This window comes from Mobula hypostoma, chromosome 7 (genome assembly GCF_963921235.1).
Source record: "Mobula hypostoma chromosome 7, sMobHyp1.1, whole genome shotgun sequence".
Classification (NCBI taxonomy): domain Eukaryota; kingdom Metazoa; phylum Chordata; class Chondrichthyes; order Myliobatiformes; family Myliobatidae; genus Mobula; species Mobula hypostoma.
Window position 1 is genome coordinate 142,255,026 of NC_086103.1, and position 19,993 is coordinate 142,275,018.

The 19,993-nt window shown below is 36.9% G+C and overlaps 1 protein-coding gene across 4 annotated transcripts in view; it reads right to left on the reverse strand.

Moving 5' to 3' along the window:
* LOC134349612 (palmitoyltransferase ZDHHC20-B-like) overlaps window positions 1–19,993 on the reverse strand; it is a 79,835-nt gene that overhangs the window by 24,869 nt on the left and 34,973 nt on the right. For 2 of the 4 annotated variants that reach the window (XM_063054187.1, XM_063054186.1), the window contains exons 5-8: window positions 14,535–14,604; window positions 10,720–10,752; window positions 9,881–10,001; window positions 768–803 (exon numbers count right to left, since the gene is read on the reverse strand). In XM_063054187.1, the coding sequence (XP_062910257.1) occupies window positions 768–803; window positions 9,881–10,001; window positions 10,720–10,752; window positions 14,535–14,604 (260 nt within the window). The remainder of the gene's footprint in view (window positions 1–767; window positions 804–9,880; window positions 10,002–10,719; window positions 10,753–14,534; window positions 14,605–19,993) is intronic. The other 2 variants (XM_063054189.1, XM_063054188.1) reach the window with 1 other exon arrangement.

The window sequence follows — 19,993 nt, forward strand, 5'->3', positions numbered from 1 at the left end:
AGAACTGAGTAAATGCCAATGTTATTACAGTCACCTAAGGTTTTCATACCCATCCATCAAATTCTCCCTATAAGCACATCACCAGCCATATAATTGCTATACAACTCAAATGTAAAATGAAAGAACGCTTTAAAAGTATCTGCTGAAAGGAAGGCTCATCATTCAACCAGTTACTTGGGCATTACAGAAAGCAAACTTACTTTTCTTATCTTTTAACTATATTTTTGGAGAGTATTTTTGAAAACATTACACTCATGAGAATTAAAATACCACAGATACTGTCACCTTAAAGAAATAATTTATAAAACCATTTAATTAAGATTAAAATATTATTAAAAAAGTGAAACAAATCAAAAAGCTGCTGCACTCTCTATCTGCACATGATCCTGGTGTACAGAGGAAGTGCATCTGATTCTTCTCTTCACTATGTCACTGCTCTGCAACTGAACTCAATAGTGAGTGTCACAATGGAGCAGGCAGTAAGATGCACTGACATCTGATTTCTTATTCATCTTGGGCTTCTATCTTTCCCTGTGCAGGTGCAAAGGGAAAAGTTCAGGTGCAAATTTCAAGACATGCTGAAACACAAATATCTCCTTGCTGGAAATTCTTAGGGGATTCAGTATAATTAATTTAAAACATGAAAAATACACACTGAATTACAGTATACGAAAAATAATATACCTTTTGCAATTGTAATATCAAAGCCAAACACACTGCATTTCAATACCAAAGTACACCAAATAAGGAATGCAATGGTATTTTACCTTAGGGCAATTCACTGATGATTTCCTGCGACAAAGCTATATGCAAATAAAGACACACTTTAATGAAAACTAGATTAATTAATTGATTCATGTGCCATGCAAATAGCCATGGATGGGATGGGATGGGAAAATCATGAAGTTGTTTGTGTACAACATTCTATTTGTACATAAACATATCTGAAAACTGAGCCATCTACTGTGTCACCTGTTTCAGGAAGTAGGATTCATTTGCTCCTACATATGCAAGAAAAAAATATGAAATAACCACAGAAACAGCAAATCAACATTTCTATATGTATATTTTTTCTTCGTGTAAATAATTGTGTTTCAAACTGCACTTTCAGGTAATATTGCATTCATCGTCTCTTCAGGATCTCTATCTTGAGAGGCTCACAAACAGTAAAATTAGATGTTTAAACAGTTCAAGCTTTTACATGTTTGATTTCAATAAAGCACATTATAAGAACTTCCAATATGGTACAGCAGGATCTAAATTTCTACCTGAATCACAAGAACAATTGTGACTTTAGGAAGCATAGGACACTTGACAATACATTGCCTGACCTCAGTGGTTGGAAAGATGTTGGAATCAATTGTTAAGGATGAGGTTATGGAGTACTTGGTGACACAGGACAAGATGGGATAAAGTCAGCATGGTCTCCTTAAGGTAAAATCTTGCCTGGCAAACCTGTTGGAATTATTTGAGGAGATTGCACATAGGATAAAGGGGATGCAGTGGATGTGCCTTTGACAAGGTGCCACACTTGAGGCTGCTTTAGCATTACAGGAAGGTTATTGTTATGGTTAGAGCAGTGGCTGATTGGTAGGAGGCAGCAAGTGGGAATAAAAGGACCCTTTTCTGGTTGGCTGCCAGTGACTAGTGGTGTTCCACTGGGGTTGGTGTAGGACTGCTTCTTTTTATGCTGTATCTCTATGATTTGGATAATGGAAAAGACGTGCTGGCATTGGAGAAGGTTCACAGAAGATTCACAAGGATGATTCTGGGAATGAAAGGGTTATCATACAAGGAACGTTTGATAGCTCTGGCTCTGTACTTGCTGGAGTTTAGAAGGATGGGCAGGGGAATCACATTGAAATCTTTCAAATGTTGAAAGGCCTAGACAGAGTAGATGTGGAAAGGATGTTTCCCATGATGGGGGAGTCTAGAACAAGAGGGCACAGACTCAGGATAAAACAAAGATGCAGATAAATTTCTTTAGCCAGAAGGTCATGAATTTGTGGAATTTATTACTACTATAGGCAGCTGTGGAGGCCAGGTCATTGGGTGTATTTAAAGCAGTACTTGATAGGTTCTTGAATGGACACGGCATCAAAGGTTACAGGGAGGAGGCTGGCGAGTGAAGCTGACTGGAAAATAGGATTAGCCAAATGGCCTAATTCTGCTGCTACATCTCATGGTCTTGTAATTCCTCAATAAACACTGGAATACTGTATCAGATTTAACTATATGTGGTCAACATTGAAGAGAATTGACTCAGGTGAAAATACGACGAGTTAAACCTGGTTCCCAATGCCCACTTTTCCAGTCCAGGAATCAAAATAGAAGTTAACACAGAAAAACCCATACAGGTTATTCAGTTCAACGTGAATTTGTGTGGTACTTCAATCAGTGAAGCTCTCTAACATCATCTTTAATTTTAAGAAGATATTTTCTTATGCTTTGATTTGCATTGTGTTAATCATACAATCTTTGACAAGGTCAAAAGGCAACATAATCCAAAGATACTGCCAAAATGTTCTGCTTTCACTCTTTAGGACAGAGCAGATACGGCCTAAGACTTGCACCTCTCACTGAAGTGACAGCTAACCATCTCTCAGCTATATGCTTGTCATTTAGAGAGTATAGCCTTGAACTGACATTGGTGTAACACAACAGTGTCCATATTTTTCCTTTCTTTGTAACTGATTGATTCTAGCTTGATATGGAATTAAATTAAGATGAACAATACCTACCAAAAACAAAAATCGGTATGCTGCAGATTGTTTTTCGTTACATTTCTGAGAAGAGGATTTTGCTTTTCATTGATGGTATAGTCTAGTCATAGTCATATTTTATTGATCCCGAGGGAAACTGGGTTTTGTTACAGTTGCACCAACCAAGAATAGAGTATTAATAGAATAGACTTTATTATAGTGAAATACTTGTAAATAAATAAATTTTCTATGCAGCCTCTCCATGGCCTTGAACTCTTTTCTGAATTGTGATGCCTAGGAATGGATAGCAACTTATAAAAGGTTTAATAATAACTACATTTATATTTTTGCTCTGTACCTTTGTTTATATAACCATGGATCCACAATAATTAAAAAACTTAAGTTTTAGGACTTCAGACATTTGTGAATGTTCTGCAACTTGGGAAATTATTCTTCCTCTCATAATTTTTCCTTCCATAACTATATTAAATTTTATCTGTCTTATGCCTTCATATTTTACCAGTCTCTGTCACCCTGACATCTGCAGTGTTGATAATATTGTCATTTACTTTTGCAACTTGATCATCAATATTTAGAGAATGTCTCTGGCGACCTGAAGCAATACAACTATTTCTGAAAACATGAATTAGTATTTGTAGCATAAATGTATCTAATTTATTTTAAATAGTGCGTGCGTGCAGATTTAGTTATGCCTTTTTCTATTTATATTGAATTTGAAATAAACTTCAATGCCACATTCAAAAAGTAAATATTTTGACTATCAAATAAAATTGACAAGAATGTGTTGGTGTGATATACAGAAAAAGACACAGAAGACATTAGTAGATATGCTACACCACTATAATGTAATAATTCATTACCAAAAATGAGGAGAGATTTAGATATACCATTTGTTTATCAATTAACTTGTGAAACCTGACAACTGATTACTGATGTTACAATAAATGCAATAAGATTACACTGCCAAACAGGGAGGAGTTGGTGTGGCATACTCAAAATAGACTGTATTACTAAATATTTTAAAAAGCATAAATCAAACAGGTGACACTCACAATTTCTGCTGCTACATGACTGAGGACTAATATCTGATGCACAATGCTATAGGAACACATGGCAAATAAGCTGAAGTCATGCACCGATGATAATGAGGACTGCAGAATACATGTTATAGCCTTTTTGGAAATAATGAAGGAAACATTAGTCAAGATAAATAAGATACTTTGGAACAAAGTTGGATTGATGTGATCAGCTGAAGAGCTGTCATAGTCAAAAGCAGACCTCTGGAGCTTTTCTTCAGAGTAAAGCTAAGAATGCTACATGTTCCATAAAACAAAACCTCAATTGACATGTCAATCTATTGTACGCACTGTCAAGTTGGTATCTGGTTCTGAGAATACCAGCATTCTTTTGGTACCTTACTCACTCATTGTTCAAGTGAGCGACCCGATATTAGTTAGTAGGTCTAGTTAATGATGCAGCATGACATTAGAGTTTCATCACAACCTTACTTTAAGTCCACACATGTACCTTTGCTCCATGCAATAATCTACCCAAACACATGGAGTTAATATTTGTCATTCTCAAGAGCTGATCCAGCACAGAACATGGATCCCACTCATCTAAATTGCTTGGTACCATATCAAACTGAATAAGTGTGAAGTGGTTCATTTTGGTAGGTAAAGTATGTTGGCAGAATATAGTACTAATGGTAAGACTCTTGGCAGTGTGGAGGATCAGAGGGATCTTGGGGTCCGAGTCCAAAGGACGCTCAAAGCAGCTGCACAGATTGATTCTGTGGTTAAGAAAGCATACGGTGTATTGGCCTTCATTATTTGTGGAATTGAATTTAGGAGCTGAGAGGTAATGTTGCAGCTATATAGGACCCTGGTCAGACCCCATTTGGAGTACTGTGCTCAGTTCTGGTCGCCTCACTACAGGAAGGATGTAGAAGGCATAGAAAGGGTGCAGAGGAGATTCACAAGGATGTTACCTGGATTGGGGAGCATGCCTTATGAAAACAGGTTGAGTGAACTCGGCCTTTTCTCCTTGGAGCGACAAAGGATGAGAGGTGACCTGATAGAGGTGTACAAGATGATGAGAGGCATTGATCGTATTGATAGTCAGAGGCTTTTTCCCAGGGCTGAAATGGTTGCCACAAAAGGACACAAGTTTAAGGTGCTGGGGGGTAGTTACAGAGGAGATGTCAGAGTAAGTTTTTAATGCAGAGAGTGGTGAGTGCGTGGAATGGGCTGCCAGCAACAGTGGTGGAGGCAGATACGATAGGGTCTTTTAAGAGACTTTTGGATAGGTACATGGAGCTTAGAAAAATAGAGGGCTATGGGTAAGCCTAGTAATTTCTAAGGTAGGGACATGTTCGGCACAACTTAGTGGGCCGAAGGGCCTGTATTGTGCTGTAGATTTTCTCTGTTTCTATGTTTCATTTGGGAACTGTGTTCACCTGTTTCAGAACAGATTTAGTTAAACATGATATAATGGAATATAACAGCTGCATGCAAGAAATGGAAAAAAATATTTGATTCAGGGTTAATTGAAAATATTGTTTGACATTTTATGGCGGCTGCCTTCAATTTTACAAGTCCGCATTCCTCCACTGAGGACAACATTTTATTTTATAGCTTTTGAAAACTAGATGGCAATCTTGTGAATTACTCAAATTAGTTGACCATTTATTTGTTTAGAATAAGTTTCTGTTTTAATTCACTGAAAATTTACCAGTCATTATTCAAGCCATCAACAAGCTGATCAACAAGGTGGGGACTATTCCAGAAAATTAGCAAAATATTTACAGAAGTTTATTTTTAATAGGATATTCAAAATATTTAAATATTTGATTTTTTTCCTCATTTTATTTTCTGCTGAAATAATTCTGGAAGAAAGGCTTATAAAAGAATATTAACAGAAGTTTTCTGGAAACTTTGCATGTTTATTGACGATTAAAGAAAATCTACCCACCAACAGGCATTTTCATAATAACAATTTAATTAAGAGAATACAGCACATATCCTCCTGATAGAATGATCTCGATATATTAGACAGAAAAATACATTCTTCACTTCTTGTTTTAAAGGAAGGTAGCTTTGAACAAAATATTAAAAAAAAAAGAAACCTTGAAAAGGTTAGATTAGGAGTAACAACACGAATGTACCATACTGAACATCATAGGAGTACACTGTATGTCCTTATTCTTGATTAAAATCTGGACTTGGTTATCATTTCTATTGTTGCTTTTGAAAATGTTTATAGATGATATGCTGAAGCTAATGTTACTATGGAAGATTGGCACAGAAGGATTATTGCCAAACAGCAAATCCACGAATGAGGCCTAACCCAGATTAATCAGTAAATTATTGTTCCTGGATGATTCATACTGAGGTCACCAATCCAAACACAATCACCTACCGTTCTAGTAATAAATATATGTTAATAACTTTAACAAACCCTCAAATTTGCAAAGGTACTTAAGCTGACTTTTTTGTGATGTTTTTGAATTACACATGATGGTAACTCAGTTTATGCAATGACTATTTTAAATAGTAAAAAGGCTAACAGATTAGTCATTGCATAACATTAAACATCACTGATTTTATATTATAAGCAATTATAAGAAAATCTCAACATCCTCACATGGTATTACATCAGGCAATAAAGAATTTTATATCTTTAAATATTTAGTACGGAACTTGGATGTTAGGAGATTGCAAACACATGAAGACATTTTATCAGAAACAATACTGAAATGAAGATACAGATAACTAGCAATGGTAAGGTTGACACAAAGCTCAAAGAGAAATTCACACTAAAAAATGATGAGCTATAGATAGTACCAAATGGACATAATGATGTCTATGTTTATATACATTTTTAAATTGATGTTTCCACTTAATAGTAAATGGACAAGGCAAGGATAATCTCATTTATAATCTTTCAATTTAAGGTATTTAATTAAAACACAACAAAATAATTCACTGGCTGTTAATAGTGAAAAATGAATAATAAATGTTAACAAAACTAAAATATCCAGTTGAGATGGCACCATCTCCCAACTGATACAGAAAATAAAGTATAGAGACTGCTTTTGAAGTTATTTCATCTGTCATGCATCAGAGACTGAGATGTGGAGAACAAGATATGCTATGCTTTTTACAACAGTGAAATACTCAGGAGATAATTTCACATACAGTTCTTAAATTCATTATTATACAACTAGAATGCTAACATTTGTGACTTAAAGCTATAACATTGAAATTTCACAAAGAAAAACTGTCCAAAGACCTAAGCAAGAAAAGCTTTAATCTTAAAATAAGTACATGTCCTTTAGTAAAAAAAACAGGTAAATTTATCATCACTAATTTGCTAACTGATATTTTCATATCATAATATGGCCATGATTAAAGCTAATTTACACATCAGCTCTCATCTCAAGGGTTCAGATAGGGAAGAATTTATTAATTGTGCCCAGGAAAGTTTTGTCATGCAATACTTAGGTAGCAAAACTCAATCTCCTATTGTAAAATGAGGCAGAACAAGTGACCTTTAAGTGTCCATAGGACCAGTGATCATAGTTTAGTGCTTGGTCCACTGTTGTTAGTCATCTATGATTTGGATGAGAATGTAGTTCGGTTGGTATGGCTAGTAAATGTGTGGATGAGACCAAAATTAGTGGTTAGGTGGACAGTGAAGAAGGCCATCAACTATTGCAACTAAATTATGATCAAGTGGGAAAGTGGATCAAGGAACAGTAGATGGAATTTAATGTAGACAAGTGTAAAGTGTTACATTTTGGGAAGTACTGTAAATGGCAGAGCCCTGGAAAATGTCGTAGGACAGAAAGGTTTAGTGCTGCAAGTGCTTAGATCTCTGAAAGTGGTAATGCAGGTAGACAAGGTGATGAAGTAGACGTTTAGCATTATTGCCTACATCATTCAGGGCACTGAGTACAAGACTTGGGATGACATGTTATAGCAGTACAAGATGTTGCTGAGACTGTACTCAGAGTTCTGTTTGCCTCGCCATAGAAAGAATGACATTAAACTGGGCCGAAGTTACTAATCTAGAGGGCTTGAATTATGAGGAAAAAATGGATAGCCCTGCCAGTGGAAGTGGTAAAGTCAGTGTAGTTACAATGCTTAAAAAGCATTTTGACAGATAGATTGATTGGGCAGCTTCAGACTGCGCTGTATTTTCTTTGACTCTATTATCCTGAGTTTCCAAATAGCAAAGATACCAATTTGGAAACTTTTGAGTTTTCATATTAAAAGTTGGAAACGATTCTACCTTTATGCTCACTGCGAATCTCCAACCCTTTATTTGCATTTGGTGTTACAGCTGAAGACATCAAAGGTGGTGTCATTCACTTTTAATACACAAACTAATTTTAACAATAAGGATTACATAAAGCCTCGGAACCATTTCCTTTCAAATACTTGGAAGAGTGCACAGGAAGTTCAAAGGAATCAGGAGAAATGACAAACAGAAAACTGCAATATGTACAAAGAAATTTCCTTCCTGTCTGATTTTACACAATGCAGGTCATTAAACTTCAATTCACATGAATTAGCATATAGAAGGAAGATAGAAAATCTGGCCGAGTGGTGTTATAACAATAACCTTTTACTAAATGCCAACAAGATCAAGGAGCTGATTATCGACTTTGGGGGGAGGAAACCAGAGGCCCATTAGACAGCCTCAGAGTTGGGGAGGGTCAGCAACATAAAATTCCTTGGTGTTATTATTTTGAAGGACCAGTCCTTGGCCCAGATGCAAATGTAATTATGAAGAAAGCATAGCAGCGCCTCTACTTCCTTTGGAGTTTGTAAAATTTTGGCATGACATTGAAAACTTTGACAAAATTCTATAGATGTGTAATAGAGAGTATATTGACTGGCTGCATCACAGTCTAAAACAGAAATATCAATGGCCTTGAAAAGTAGTAGATACTACCCAATGCATCACAACAAAAGCCCTCCCCACCACTGAGTACCTCCGTACGAAATATTGTCGCAGAAAAGCAGCATCCATCAACAGGGACCCCCACCGCCCAGGACATGTTCTCTTCTCGTTGCTGCCTTCATGAAGAAGGTACAGAATCCTCAAGACCCACACCATCAGGGGTCAGTTATTACCCCTCAATCATCGGGCTGTTGAACCAAAAGGGATAACTTCACTTGCCTCATCATTGAAATGTTCCTACAACCAATGGACTCACTTTCAAGGACTCCATCTCACGCTCTTGACATTTATTGCTTATTTATTACTACTTCCTTGTTTCTGTATTTTTACAATTTGTCGTCTTTTGCACACTGGTTAAATGCCTAAATTGGTGCATTCTTTCATTGACTCTATTATGGATTTATTAAGTATGCCCACAAAAAATGAAACTCACGGTTGTATATGGTGACGTATGTACTTTGATAATAAATTAACTTTGACCTTTTACTGTGCACTAAACCATCTGCAATTTATCAGAAATTGCTCATCTTAAGTATGACAGATAAACCAAAAAGGCAATATCATACTAACATAATACCCGTACTTACTGACTTGAAATCAGGTACGCTGTTAGAACAGATATAAATTTATTCTAAACTAGAGCTTGAAGTGCATGTCACAAGTACTGTATACAAAATATGAAATATATTTCAGTCAGCACCATCTTGAATACTAAAGTACCTAAGATATTTTAGATTAATACCTTGCATATTAAATGCAATTTCACAGATTTCATATTGAGACTGCAGTACAATTCAAACAGAGTAATTTTTGATAAAGCGATATCTCATGATTCCTTTAATAGTCAAAAATCTTTCAAACTCAGCATTGACCAAACTGTGACTCCATGTTTCTCCTGGGTAAACAATTCCAAAGATTTGTGACCCTCTGGCTGAGGGTAATTTCTTCCGGGTGGAGAAATTTTCTTTGTCAGTTCTGAATGGTCAATTCCTTATTTTGAGATTGTGATGCCTGTTTCAAAATACCTCAGCAGAATCCTCTGTGGCCCATGACCTACAGTTTTTTTTTTAAATCAAGGTTTCAATGCATTTTAGATACTTTTAAACAAAGGAGAAAAAAACTTCAAAATGAAATTTGAACACGTTCTTCTTTAAACAGAAAGGATGCAATGATAAAATTGAACTTACTGTCCAAAACTTGATGAAATATTGTAGTACTGTTGCTGCAATGAATAAACAATATAACAGAGAATATGCTAAAAATAGCATAAAAAATTTGTAGTTCGAAAATCCCACACAATTATTCACCCTGAGGAGAAATAAAAATAAGCATTATTAGGTGATAGATGTCTACATACCAACTCTTTTCAAAATGTTACATTATCCAATGCCACATATAAATTAGTAAGATGCTTGGTCTAATGACATCATCTGTACCCCATTTGTGTTTTTAGTCTACCAAATCAAATTATCTTTGATGATTGGGAATCCTTGCTGTTAGCATCATTACTGCAAAATGAATCAATGAACTCTTGAGCTGATGTCAGAAAGACAGGTTATAGTCTCCCCCTTAGGACTACCACTCCACAGTAGCCATTTATTTCCCAGAGCTACTGAGACTCTTTGGGCATAATTCTGCCCCTTCACAACTTAAAAAAAAGTTCACTCAACTCGTCAGTGTCCCATGATATAGAATGAGACTTCTTCTCTACTGAATTTTGCACTTTTTAAAAAAATAAATAGCATCTCAAGTCTATTTCAGAAAAGTTACAAAGTTACATTTTCATCATAAAAATGTAAGCTTTTCAACTGACTCAGCAATTTCTGTTCCAAAAGCACCAGCTTATGACTACCTATAAAAAGTGAGAAACCGTATTTACCTTTGTTTCCAAGAAACCATAAATTATTTTAAAATTTGAAAACATTCAGCATTTAACATTGAAATGAAGCTGCAGAGTTAAATAATACCACAATTACATTGTTCTGTTACTTTATAATTAAAATATTTACGGTTTGGTATAACATACCAAGGACAATGATGATCCATTTTTAATACGCACCTATATTAGAACAAAAATAAAATAATTAGGATAAAAATTAGGAAAAAGAATAAAATCAACATTTCTTATTCTTTAATTGAACAAAATAATAGTTTTATCCAAGATTCAAGATACTGCAAGTGCTGGAAGATGGAGCACAGTGATGGTTTGTGTTTTGGGCCAAGATGCTGCACCAAGAATGATTTAAATACGTTTTTTGTGACTAAATAGTGTACAGCATTTGAATTAGTTTGTGTGACACTGTGATATTTTTATTTTATGACTTCATTTTCTACAAATTTTAACAACGTTTATGTTGGCTGTTTACCATTGCAACAAATGAAGATTTTGAGCTTTCAGTATTTCGATCTTCAAATAAGTTAATATGGGACAAATTCAGATAACTTTCTAAAAATAGACCAATTCCTAAGCTGATGATCCAGATCACAAGCAATCAATAAGCAGTGTCTGTCAGCATGTGGCAGTTTAGGATTTAAATGTGATAAATTCAGATACAATGCAGAATACTTATCTTTCATGTTTTATCCTTATTTTCACCAATACTTCCTTTGTAATAGTTTTGAGTAACAAAATGGCAAAACAAAGAGAATTTGGATATGTATTTACTTCCAAAGTGGATCAAAGTAACTGACAGGCAGTGAACTATGGCCATTTAGGAAATGAAGATCAAAACTGCATATGAAAAGCATGTAAAAAGTAACATACCAAGTGGAATTAGGAGCTGAAGAAAAACAGTTCCCTCCCTCACCCTTTCCTTTTAAATGCGATTGATCTGTAACTTTTATCCTATTTTGATGCACTTTCTCCAAACTCAATGTGTAGCCACGGGCACCTGCGTGGGCCCCAGCTATGCCTGCCTTTTCAGTGGCTACATGGAACAGTCCATGTTCCATGCCTTCCCTGATAATGTTCCCCAACTCTTTCTATGCTACATTGGTACTGCTTCATACATCCATGCTGAGGTCATCAATTTCATCAACTTTGTCTCCAACTTCACATGCCCTTAAATTCACTTGGTCCATTTCTGACATCTGTTTCCATCTCTGGGAACAAACTGTCTATAAACCTACTGAAGCCTATGACTATACCTCTTCCCACCGTCTCCTGTAAACACCCCATTCCCTTTGGTCAATTCTTTCAGCACTGCCACATCTGTTCCCAGAATGAAGCGTTCCTTTCCAGGACATTAAAGGTCTTCTCCTTCAAAGAACTGAATTTCCCTGCCTCCACTATTGATGTTGTCCTCACCCACATCTCCTTCATTTCCTGGAAATTTGCATTCATCCAATCCCCCCACTGCCTTAATACAGATAGAGTTCCTCTTGTCCTCACCTACTACTCCATGAGTGTCTGCATCCAAGACATCATTGTCTGCAACTTAAGCCTTCTTCAATGGGACCCTAAGACCAAGCACTTCTTTACTTGTCCCTCCCCCGACTCTTTGCTGGAATCAATCCCTCCCTGATTCCTTTGTCCATTTTCCCCTCTCCACCAAGCTCCCTCCTGGCATTTACGCCTGCAAGCAGCAGAAATGCTACACCTGCCCATTCACCTCCTCCCTCACCTGCATACAGGGCCCAAAATAGTCCTTCCAGGCGAGGCAACAGTTCACCTGCAAATCTGTTGGGGGCTATCTATTGCATCCGGTGCTCCCGATGTGGCCTTCTCTACATTGGTGAGACCTGACATAGATTGGAGGACCGCATTGTTGAGCACCTCCGTTCCATCTATAAAAAGCAGGATTTCCCGGTAGCCAACCATTTCAATTTCAATCCCCGTTCCCATTCTGACATGTCAGTCCATGGCCTCCTCTTCTGCTATGATGAAGCCACTCTCAGACTGGAGGAGCAACACCTTATATTCTGTCCTGGTAGCCTTCAACCTGATGGCATGAACATCAATTTCTCTAACTTCCGGTAATTGCCCCCTTCCCCTTTCTTAATTTCCCCACTCAGGCCCTCTTCTTGTACCTTTTACTCACCTATCAAACACCTGCCCCAGTGCCCCTCCTTCTTCCCTTTTTCTCATGGTCCACTCTCCTCTCCTATCAGACTCCTTCTTCTTCAGCCCTTTACCTTTTCCACCTACCACCTCTCAGCTTCTTTCTTCATCCACCCTCCCTCACCCACCTGGCTTCACCTATCACCTTCTAGCTTGAACTCCTTCCCCTCCACCCACCTTTCTATACTGGCATCTTCCCTCTTCATTTCCAGTCCTAATGAAGCGCCTTGGCTCGAAATGTTGACTGTTTATTCATTTCCATAAATGCTGCATGACTCGCTATATTCTTCCAGCATTTTGTGAGTGTCGATACACTGTTAACTTGTTTGTTGCAGTTATGGATGTAAATTGCTTGATGTTTCTAACTTTTATTCAAATTTCTAGTATTAGCTGTACGTTACTTGTAACTGCTATCCAGTCTGCCAAACAGCAGCTATTTGACAAATATTCCATGCAATGAATAAGTGAATGACAAATCAGTCATACACAAGATTTAGAGTTTAAAGATGTTCTGTGAATAACAGCATTGAGAAAGTAGAACCAAGGGTAGCTGATCACTTTCAGTCAATGTAGCAGGGATAGAATTGTTGGGCTTTGTGCATAAACACACATAAAAGATACATTAATGGCCAAGTCACAACAGTGTCAACTTTGCTACAAGATAACTTAAAGTGCTGTAATGACCTTTTCTCTTGGTATGAGCGATTCTAAGATATTTCTCCCTGAAATAGTGGATAACTGATCGAGGTAAGCTCCACATATGTCCAAGAGGTAATGCAACTTTGTGCCTTTAGAAGTGCACATCAGAGGTAGATATTATGGTGGTCAGGGTTGTCCACACTTATGAAACAAAGGATTTACTTTTCAGCAGAATGAATTTGAGATGATCAAGTCACTGCCAGAATCAACCCCTTGATTCTATTCCTTTTAGGTACATAAAGATATAACTCAGCTTGTCTGAGCAATGTTTGACAACAGAAATGAGCTGTGATAATTACCAAATATTTCTTTATTTTATTATTATTTAATAGATGAACACAAATTTAAAAGGGGAACATGGGCCACAATTTAAAACTAAAAAAAAACAAACTGAAAAGTTTTGAAACTTTCCAATTAGAAACTATGGGGCATTTCACCAAATTTTATGAAAAATACATGAATGCTTCTATTAAATTTGTCAGGGGCATACTTGGAAAGAAGATATAAATATTTAGATATTGTACATCTGATCTTCTTTACAAGAATTTTAGTTTAAGCATAACCAACAAATGTAAAATAGTAACTGTCTCAATCATTAATATACAAACAGTCCCATCACTGGCCTTTTCATTTTACAACCATAATCAAGAATTTTATGCATTAGTTAAATATAGTATACAGTCCAATGAAAGTGGATGTCCAAATTAATTATTATCTGTTGATTAACCTATTCTATTTTTTCCTAATCTGTTTAATAAAGTGAATCAGTACAACTATGTTCACTCAAATCTGCAAGATCAATGGAACTATTTGAAGTACTATATAAACTTAAAGGTTTCTTCCGCAGTTTGGGTATCCCTTTTGTTCAAAATTAAGAATTTAACCTTGGAAAATAAGATAGATGAATCTACATTTCAACACTCCATCTATTTCAAAATGTTGGAAATAAATGCAGCACAGCTTGATCAGCATTAGAGGGACTGTGCAACATTGCCTCAGTGTGTAGGATGATAGGCGACAAATTCCAAATGTTTCTTCTGAATACTAAAGCCTCTGAACTTTCAAATGGACAATCAACTTACATGTCACAGGCAGAACAATGATGACATCGGTCAGGTTTAATTAGTTGGCAACGATCACAATACCTGATGGCTGGAAAGAAAATAAAAGTTAGTTGTTTAGAAATACTGCATGGTAATAGATCCTCCTAGACCAACGAGCCTGCAGTGCCCATTTACACCTAAGTGACCAAATCACCCACTAACCTGCACATCTTTAGAATGCTGGAGGAACCTGGGGCAACCCGCACTGTCATAGGGAGTATGTACAAACTCCTTTCAGACACTGGTGGAATTGAACCCAGGTCGCTGGTGCTGTAAAAGCGCTACGCTAACTGCTATGTTACCATGTTGCCCCTATTAAATACTGCATGTATTTCTGTGTGTTTAAATTTGAATAATAACTTCTGTCAAGAAATACATGCAATATTTAATAGATTTCTAGTTATATCTCATCATCATACTAGATTCAGGACAATGCATCCTTTGTAGCCAATTCAACATTTTTTTTAAGATTAAACATTATCCTAAAAAAATTATATTGGGTCTATTCATCCAGATATACCGCCTATGATCACTGCTTCTCTCTTAAATGCTTGTTACATTTTTCCAACAGACACTACCATTTTGTCACTAATGATGTCCTTATTTTGCATTTCTCACAATACAGCATTGAATGAGATCAGTTCAAAATAGCTAAACAAAGCATTCAAAGAAATTAAGCTGAGATGCAGAAGAGGAACATGTTCCTTTCAGGTCATTGGTTGGCTAATGTTTCTGTACATCTGTTAGACAATGCACCTAACTTGAAATATCCAGGATGATCCCTAAAGTTTTAATGACTTTCCTTTCTCACATAAAGCAAAAAAACTACCTAATAGTAATAAAATTGTGATTAGTTATTTACTATTCTTTCCACCCTAACAGGGTGATATCTATTAGAGAGTAGGGTTTCAGCAGTCAGGCACTGCCAGTCAAGTCTGGGGATGCTACGGTGATGAATGAAGGTTCCAGCAAAAGCTCTGTTGGAGTTGTCAATGTTACAAAAGAAGAAATAATCAGACATTATAAGAGATACAATGATGTTGGAAATAAAAGACTGAAGAGAATACAGTGAGTGACAGCATCTGGTTTAACTACAGAAAATTGTGAACAACAATGAAATTGGTGGCAAGAGCTCACAGCTTATAAAGGTGGTCTGTAAGAATTTTATTTAAAATATTTCTATTTATATAGTATGGGGATTTGCTAGCAGATGCTCTAAGTTTCACTTTTCTGGATTCCCCATTTATGCTGGGGAATCTGTTCAATGAATCTACAAACATTAGTCCTGGCAACACTGCCAGGGAATTGGATTGGTAAAAGGCTATTACTGTTTTAATTTTATTTGCATTAATAATTGAATTACTTAATCTATTAATATAGATCAATGAATTATTTTCAATCATTTTAATCATTTGTACACACTTGAATGTCCAAATATTCAAAGTCCTTTAAAGCTTTGATAACAAACAAAAGCAGGGGTGTGGTTTTGATAGTCATCAACAATTTTTTTCAAACCAATTCATGGCTTAGGTTGACTGTGGCTACTAATGTGATATGTGACTAATTACAACATACAGGTTTGTTCTTAGCCAGCAAGGCAGTTAAGAGCGTTCTTTTATCATAGAGCCCTTCAGTTTAGGGACTAGTAAACACTCATGTGAATAATTAATTATATCCAAACTTTAAGTTATCATCTGTTGTTCTCAGCTGATATGCATGAGAACGAACACAGAACATCGAACAGTACAGGTCTTTTGGGCCTTGATGTTGGCCCACCTTATAACGTAGACTAAAATCAATCTAATGCTTCCCTCTCACATAGCCCTCCACTTTTCTTTGAAGAGTAAATCTAATATGTATGGAAACCAGTGGTTACTATCCATGTGATTCCTATCTTTTAGCATCTGGCCCCTTGCCTTCTAGTTCTTGGCATTGGCTGAATCAATGGTGTTCACAAATCAGCATATAGGAGGGAGATTGAAAATCTGGCTGAGTGGTGCCACAACAACAAACTCCCACTCAATGTCGGTAAGACCAAAGAGCTCATTATTGGCTTCAGGACAAGGAAATCAGAGGTCCACAAGCCAGTACTCAAAGGTGGAGAGGGTCAGTAACTTTAAATTGCTCGGTGTTATCATTTCAGAGGACCTGTCCTGGGCCCGACACGCAAGTGCAATTATGAAGAAAGCATGGTAGCTCCTCTACTTCCTTAGAAGCTTGCAAAGAATTGGCATGACATCTAATACTTTGACAAACTTGTATAAGTGAGTGCCGGAAAGTATATTTGACTGGCTGCATCACAGCCTGGTATGGAACCAATGTCCTTGAAAGGAAATCCTACAAAAGTAGTGGATATGGGTAAGTCCATCACGGGTAAAGCCTTCCCCTCCACTGAGCACATCTACATGGAGTGCTGTTGCAGGAAAGCAGCATCCATCAACAGGGACCCCCACTACCCACATCATGTTCTCTCTTCGCTGCTGCCATCAGGAAGGTGGTGCAGGAGCCTCACATCTCACACTACCAGGCTCAGGAATAGTCATTACCTCTCAACCATCAGGCTCTTGAACCATAGGGATAACATCACTCACCCCATCACTGAACTGTTCCCACAACCTATGGACTCACTTTCATGGACTGTTCATCTCATGTTCTTGATATTTATTGTTTATTTATTTTGTATTGCATATTTATTTATTTTGTATTGCAGTTTGTTGCCTTTTGCACATTGGTTGTTTGTCCGCCCTGTTGGTGCAGTCTTTCTTTAATTCTATTAAGGTTCTTGGATTTACTGAAAATGCCCACAAGAAAATGAATCTCAGGGTTGTATATGGTGACATGTATGACTTTAATAATAAACTTAATTTGAACTTTGAAGATCTTGTCTAGGCACTTATTAAATGTTGTCAGTCAATCTGCTTCCACCACTTTCTCAGCGAGTGTATTTAGAATAGTCGCCACTCTCTGGGTAAAGAGTAAAGTATTCTGGTTAATTGGGACAAATTGGGATCAGTATATTTTGGCCCAATTAAGAAGCTGCTCCAATTAGCTGAAATTTCATGGAAATAGTTAAAAAAGGTATTAAAAAAAAAGATAAACTAATGTTTAACTGAGTAAAGGATTATGTATTTAAATGAAATATAGAACAAATTAGAACACTACTACCGTTCTTTGAACTGTTTCAGCTCCTAATAGTTATTGATGGAGTAATTCATCCAGTGTAGGCTGTGTTCTTTTGATTGACTGTAAATGAACAAAATCAGTGCAGACACCAAGTACAGATAATACACTGCTTTTAATGCCTACCTGTATGAAGTATTGTTGTAATCCAACAATAAATTCCTGCTTTTTGAATCGGCATCCATCAGTTCAAATGGATAACATAACACAAGCACACACAACTGATACCATTTACAAACTGGCTCACTCTAAGCACTGTGTAGTGGTTAACGGCCACACAAGTACACCAGGCCATCAGAATGATTACTTCATGCTGATACAATTGTATTTCTATGTTATATTGACTGTCCTGTTGTACATACTATTTATTATAAATTACTATAAATCGCACATTTAGACAGAGATATAATTTAAAGATTTTTACTCATGTATATGAAGCATGTATAGTATAAAGTCAATTTAATTCAAAACTGATGCTCCAGTCCCAAGTAAATGAAGGGATCTGGGCTATTTTCTTGATTAATTTTTGTTCTTTAAGAGATGTCCCAAATTAGTGGCTGCCCTAATTAACCAGAATCTACTGTAGATTTTTATAGATGCACCGTAGAAAGCATTCTTCTAGGGTGCATCACAACCTGGTATGGAAGTTGTCCTGTCCAAGACCGAAAGAAGCTGCAGAAGATCGTGAACACGGCGCAGCACATCACACAAACCAATCTTCTGTCCGTGGACTCACTTTACACCGCACGCTGTCGGAGCAGTGCTGCCAAGATAATCAAGGACATGACCCACCCAGCCAACACAACTTTTCACCCCTCCTCCCTCTGGGAGAAGGTTCAGGAGCTTGAAGACTTGTATGGCCAGATTTGGGAACAGCTTCTTTCCAACTGTGATAAGACTGCTGAATGGATCCTGACCCAGATCTGGGCCGTATCCTCCAAATATCCGGACCTGCCTCTCGGTTTTTTTGCACTACCTTACTTCCCATTTTTCTGTTTTCTATTTATGATTTATAATTAAAATTTTTAATACTTACTAATTTTAACTATTTTTAATATCTTTAATATTTAATATCTGTAATCCAGGGAGTGTGAAGCGCAGAATCAAATATCGCTGTGATGATTGTACGTTCTAGCACCAATTGTCTGGCGACAATAAAGTATAAAGTATGTATATCCAATCTAACGTAGAACACAGAACAAACCAGCACAGGAACTGGCCTTTGGCCATGATGCTATACCTAACTAATTAAACTAGTAATTAAAAGCCAAATTAAACCTAATCCCTTCTGCCTACACAATGTCTATATCCCTCCATTCTCTTGAGGCTCATATACCTCTTAAAGGTCTTTAAAGTATTTACCTCCATAAGACATAGGAGCAGGATTAGGCTATTTGGCCCATACAGTACACTCCACCATGGCTGATTTAGTTTCCCTCTAAACCTATTTTCCTGCCTTCTCCCTGTACTCTTTGATGCCCTTTCTAATCAAGGACCTATCAACATTCACTTTAAATATACCCAATGACTTGGCCTCCACAGCTACCTGTGGCAATGAATTCTACAGATTCACCATTCTCTGACTAAAGAAATTCCTCATTTCTGCACTGACAGCACATTCTTGGCACCCAGCACTCTGTATATATAAAAAAAAAACTTGCCCTGCAAAACTCCTTCGAACTTTCGCCCACTCACCTTAAAATAATGCCCTCTCGTGTTACACATTCTGAACCTGAAAAAAAAACAGCTAAAGACCTATGTTCCTTCTAAGCTATGCGTGTGTGCGCGTGCACACACGTTTTCAACCAGCTCACAAAAGAAATGAATGTGTGCACAAAAAGTTAGTTACCTAAAATAATGTAGTAATTAATAATTATACTTATTGAAAATAATCTTTTAGCTAAACGTTTCTGTTAACTAGTTACACACATCAAAGTTGCTGGTGAACGCAGCAGGCCAGGCAGTCCTGACGAAGGGTCTCGGCCCGAAACGTCGACTGTACCTCTTCCTAGAAATGCTGCCTGGCCTGCTGTGTTCACCAGCAACTTTGATGTGCGTAGCTTGAATTTCCAGCATCTGCAGAATTCCTCGTGTTTGCGCTGTTAACTAGTTAGTCAGTTTTTCAAATACCACAATGCACGTCACTAATTTATGTCACCTCACATTTCCTGTTCCGGTTTGTACAGTTGCATCACGGCGGCAGCCATCTTTGGTGGACAGTGCTCATATCATAAAGTTTACAAAGATCTGTTTCAAAT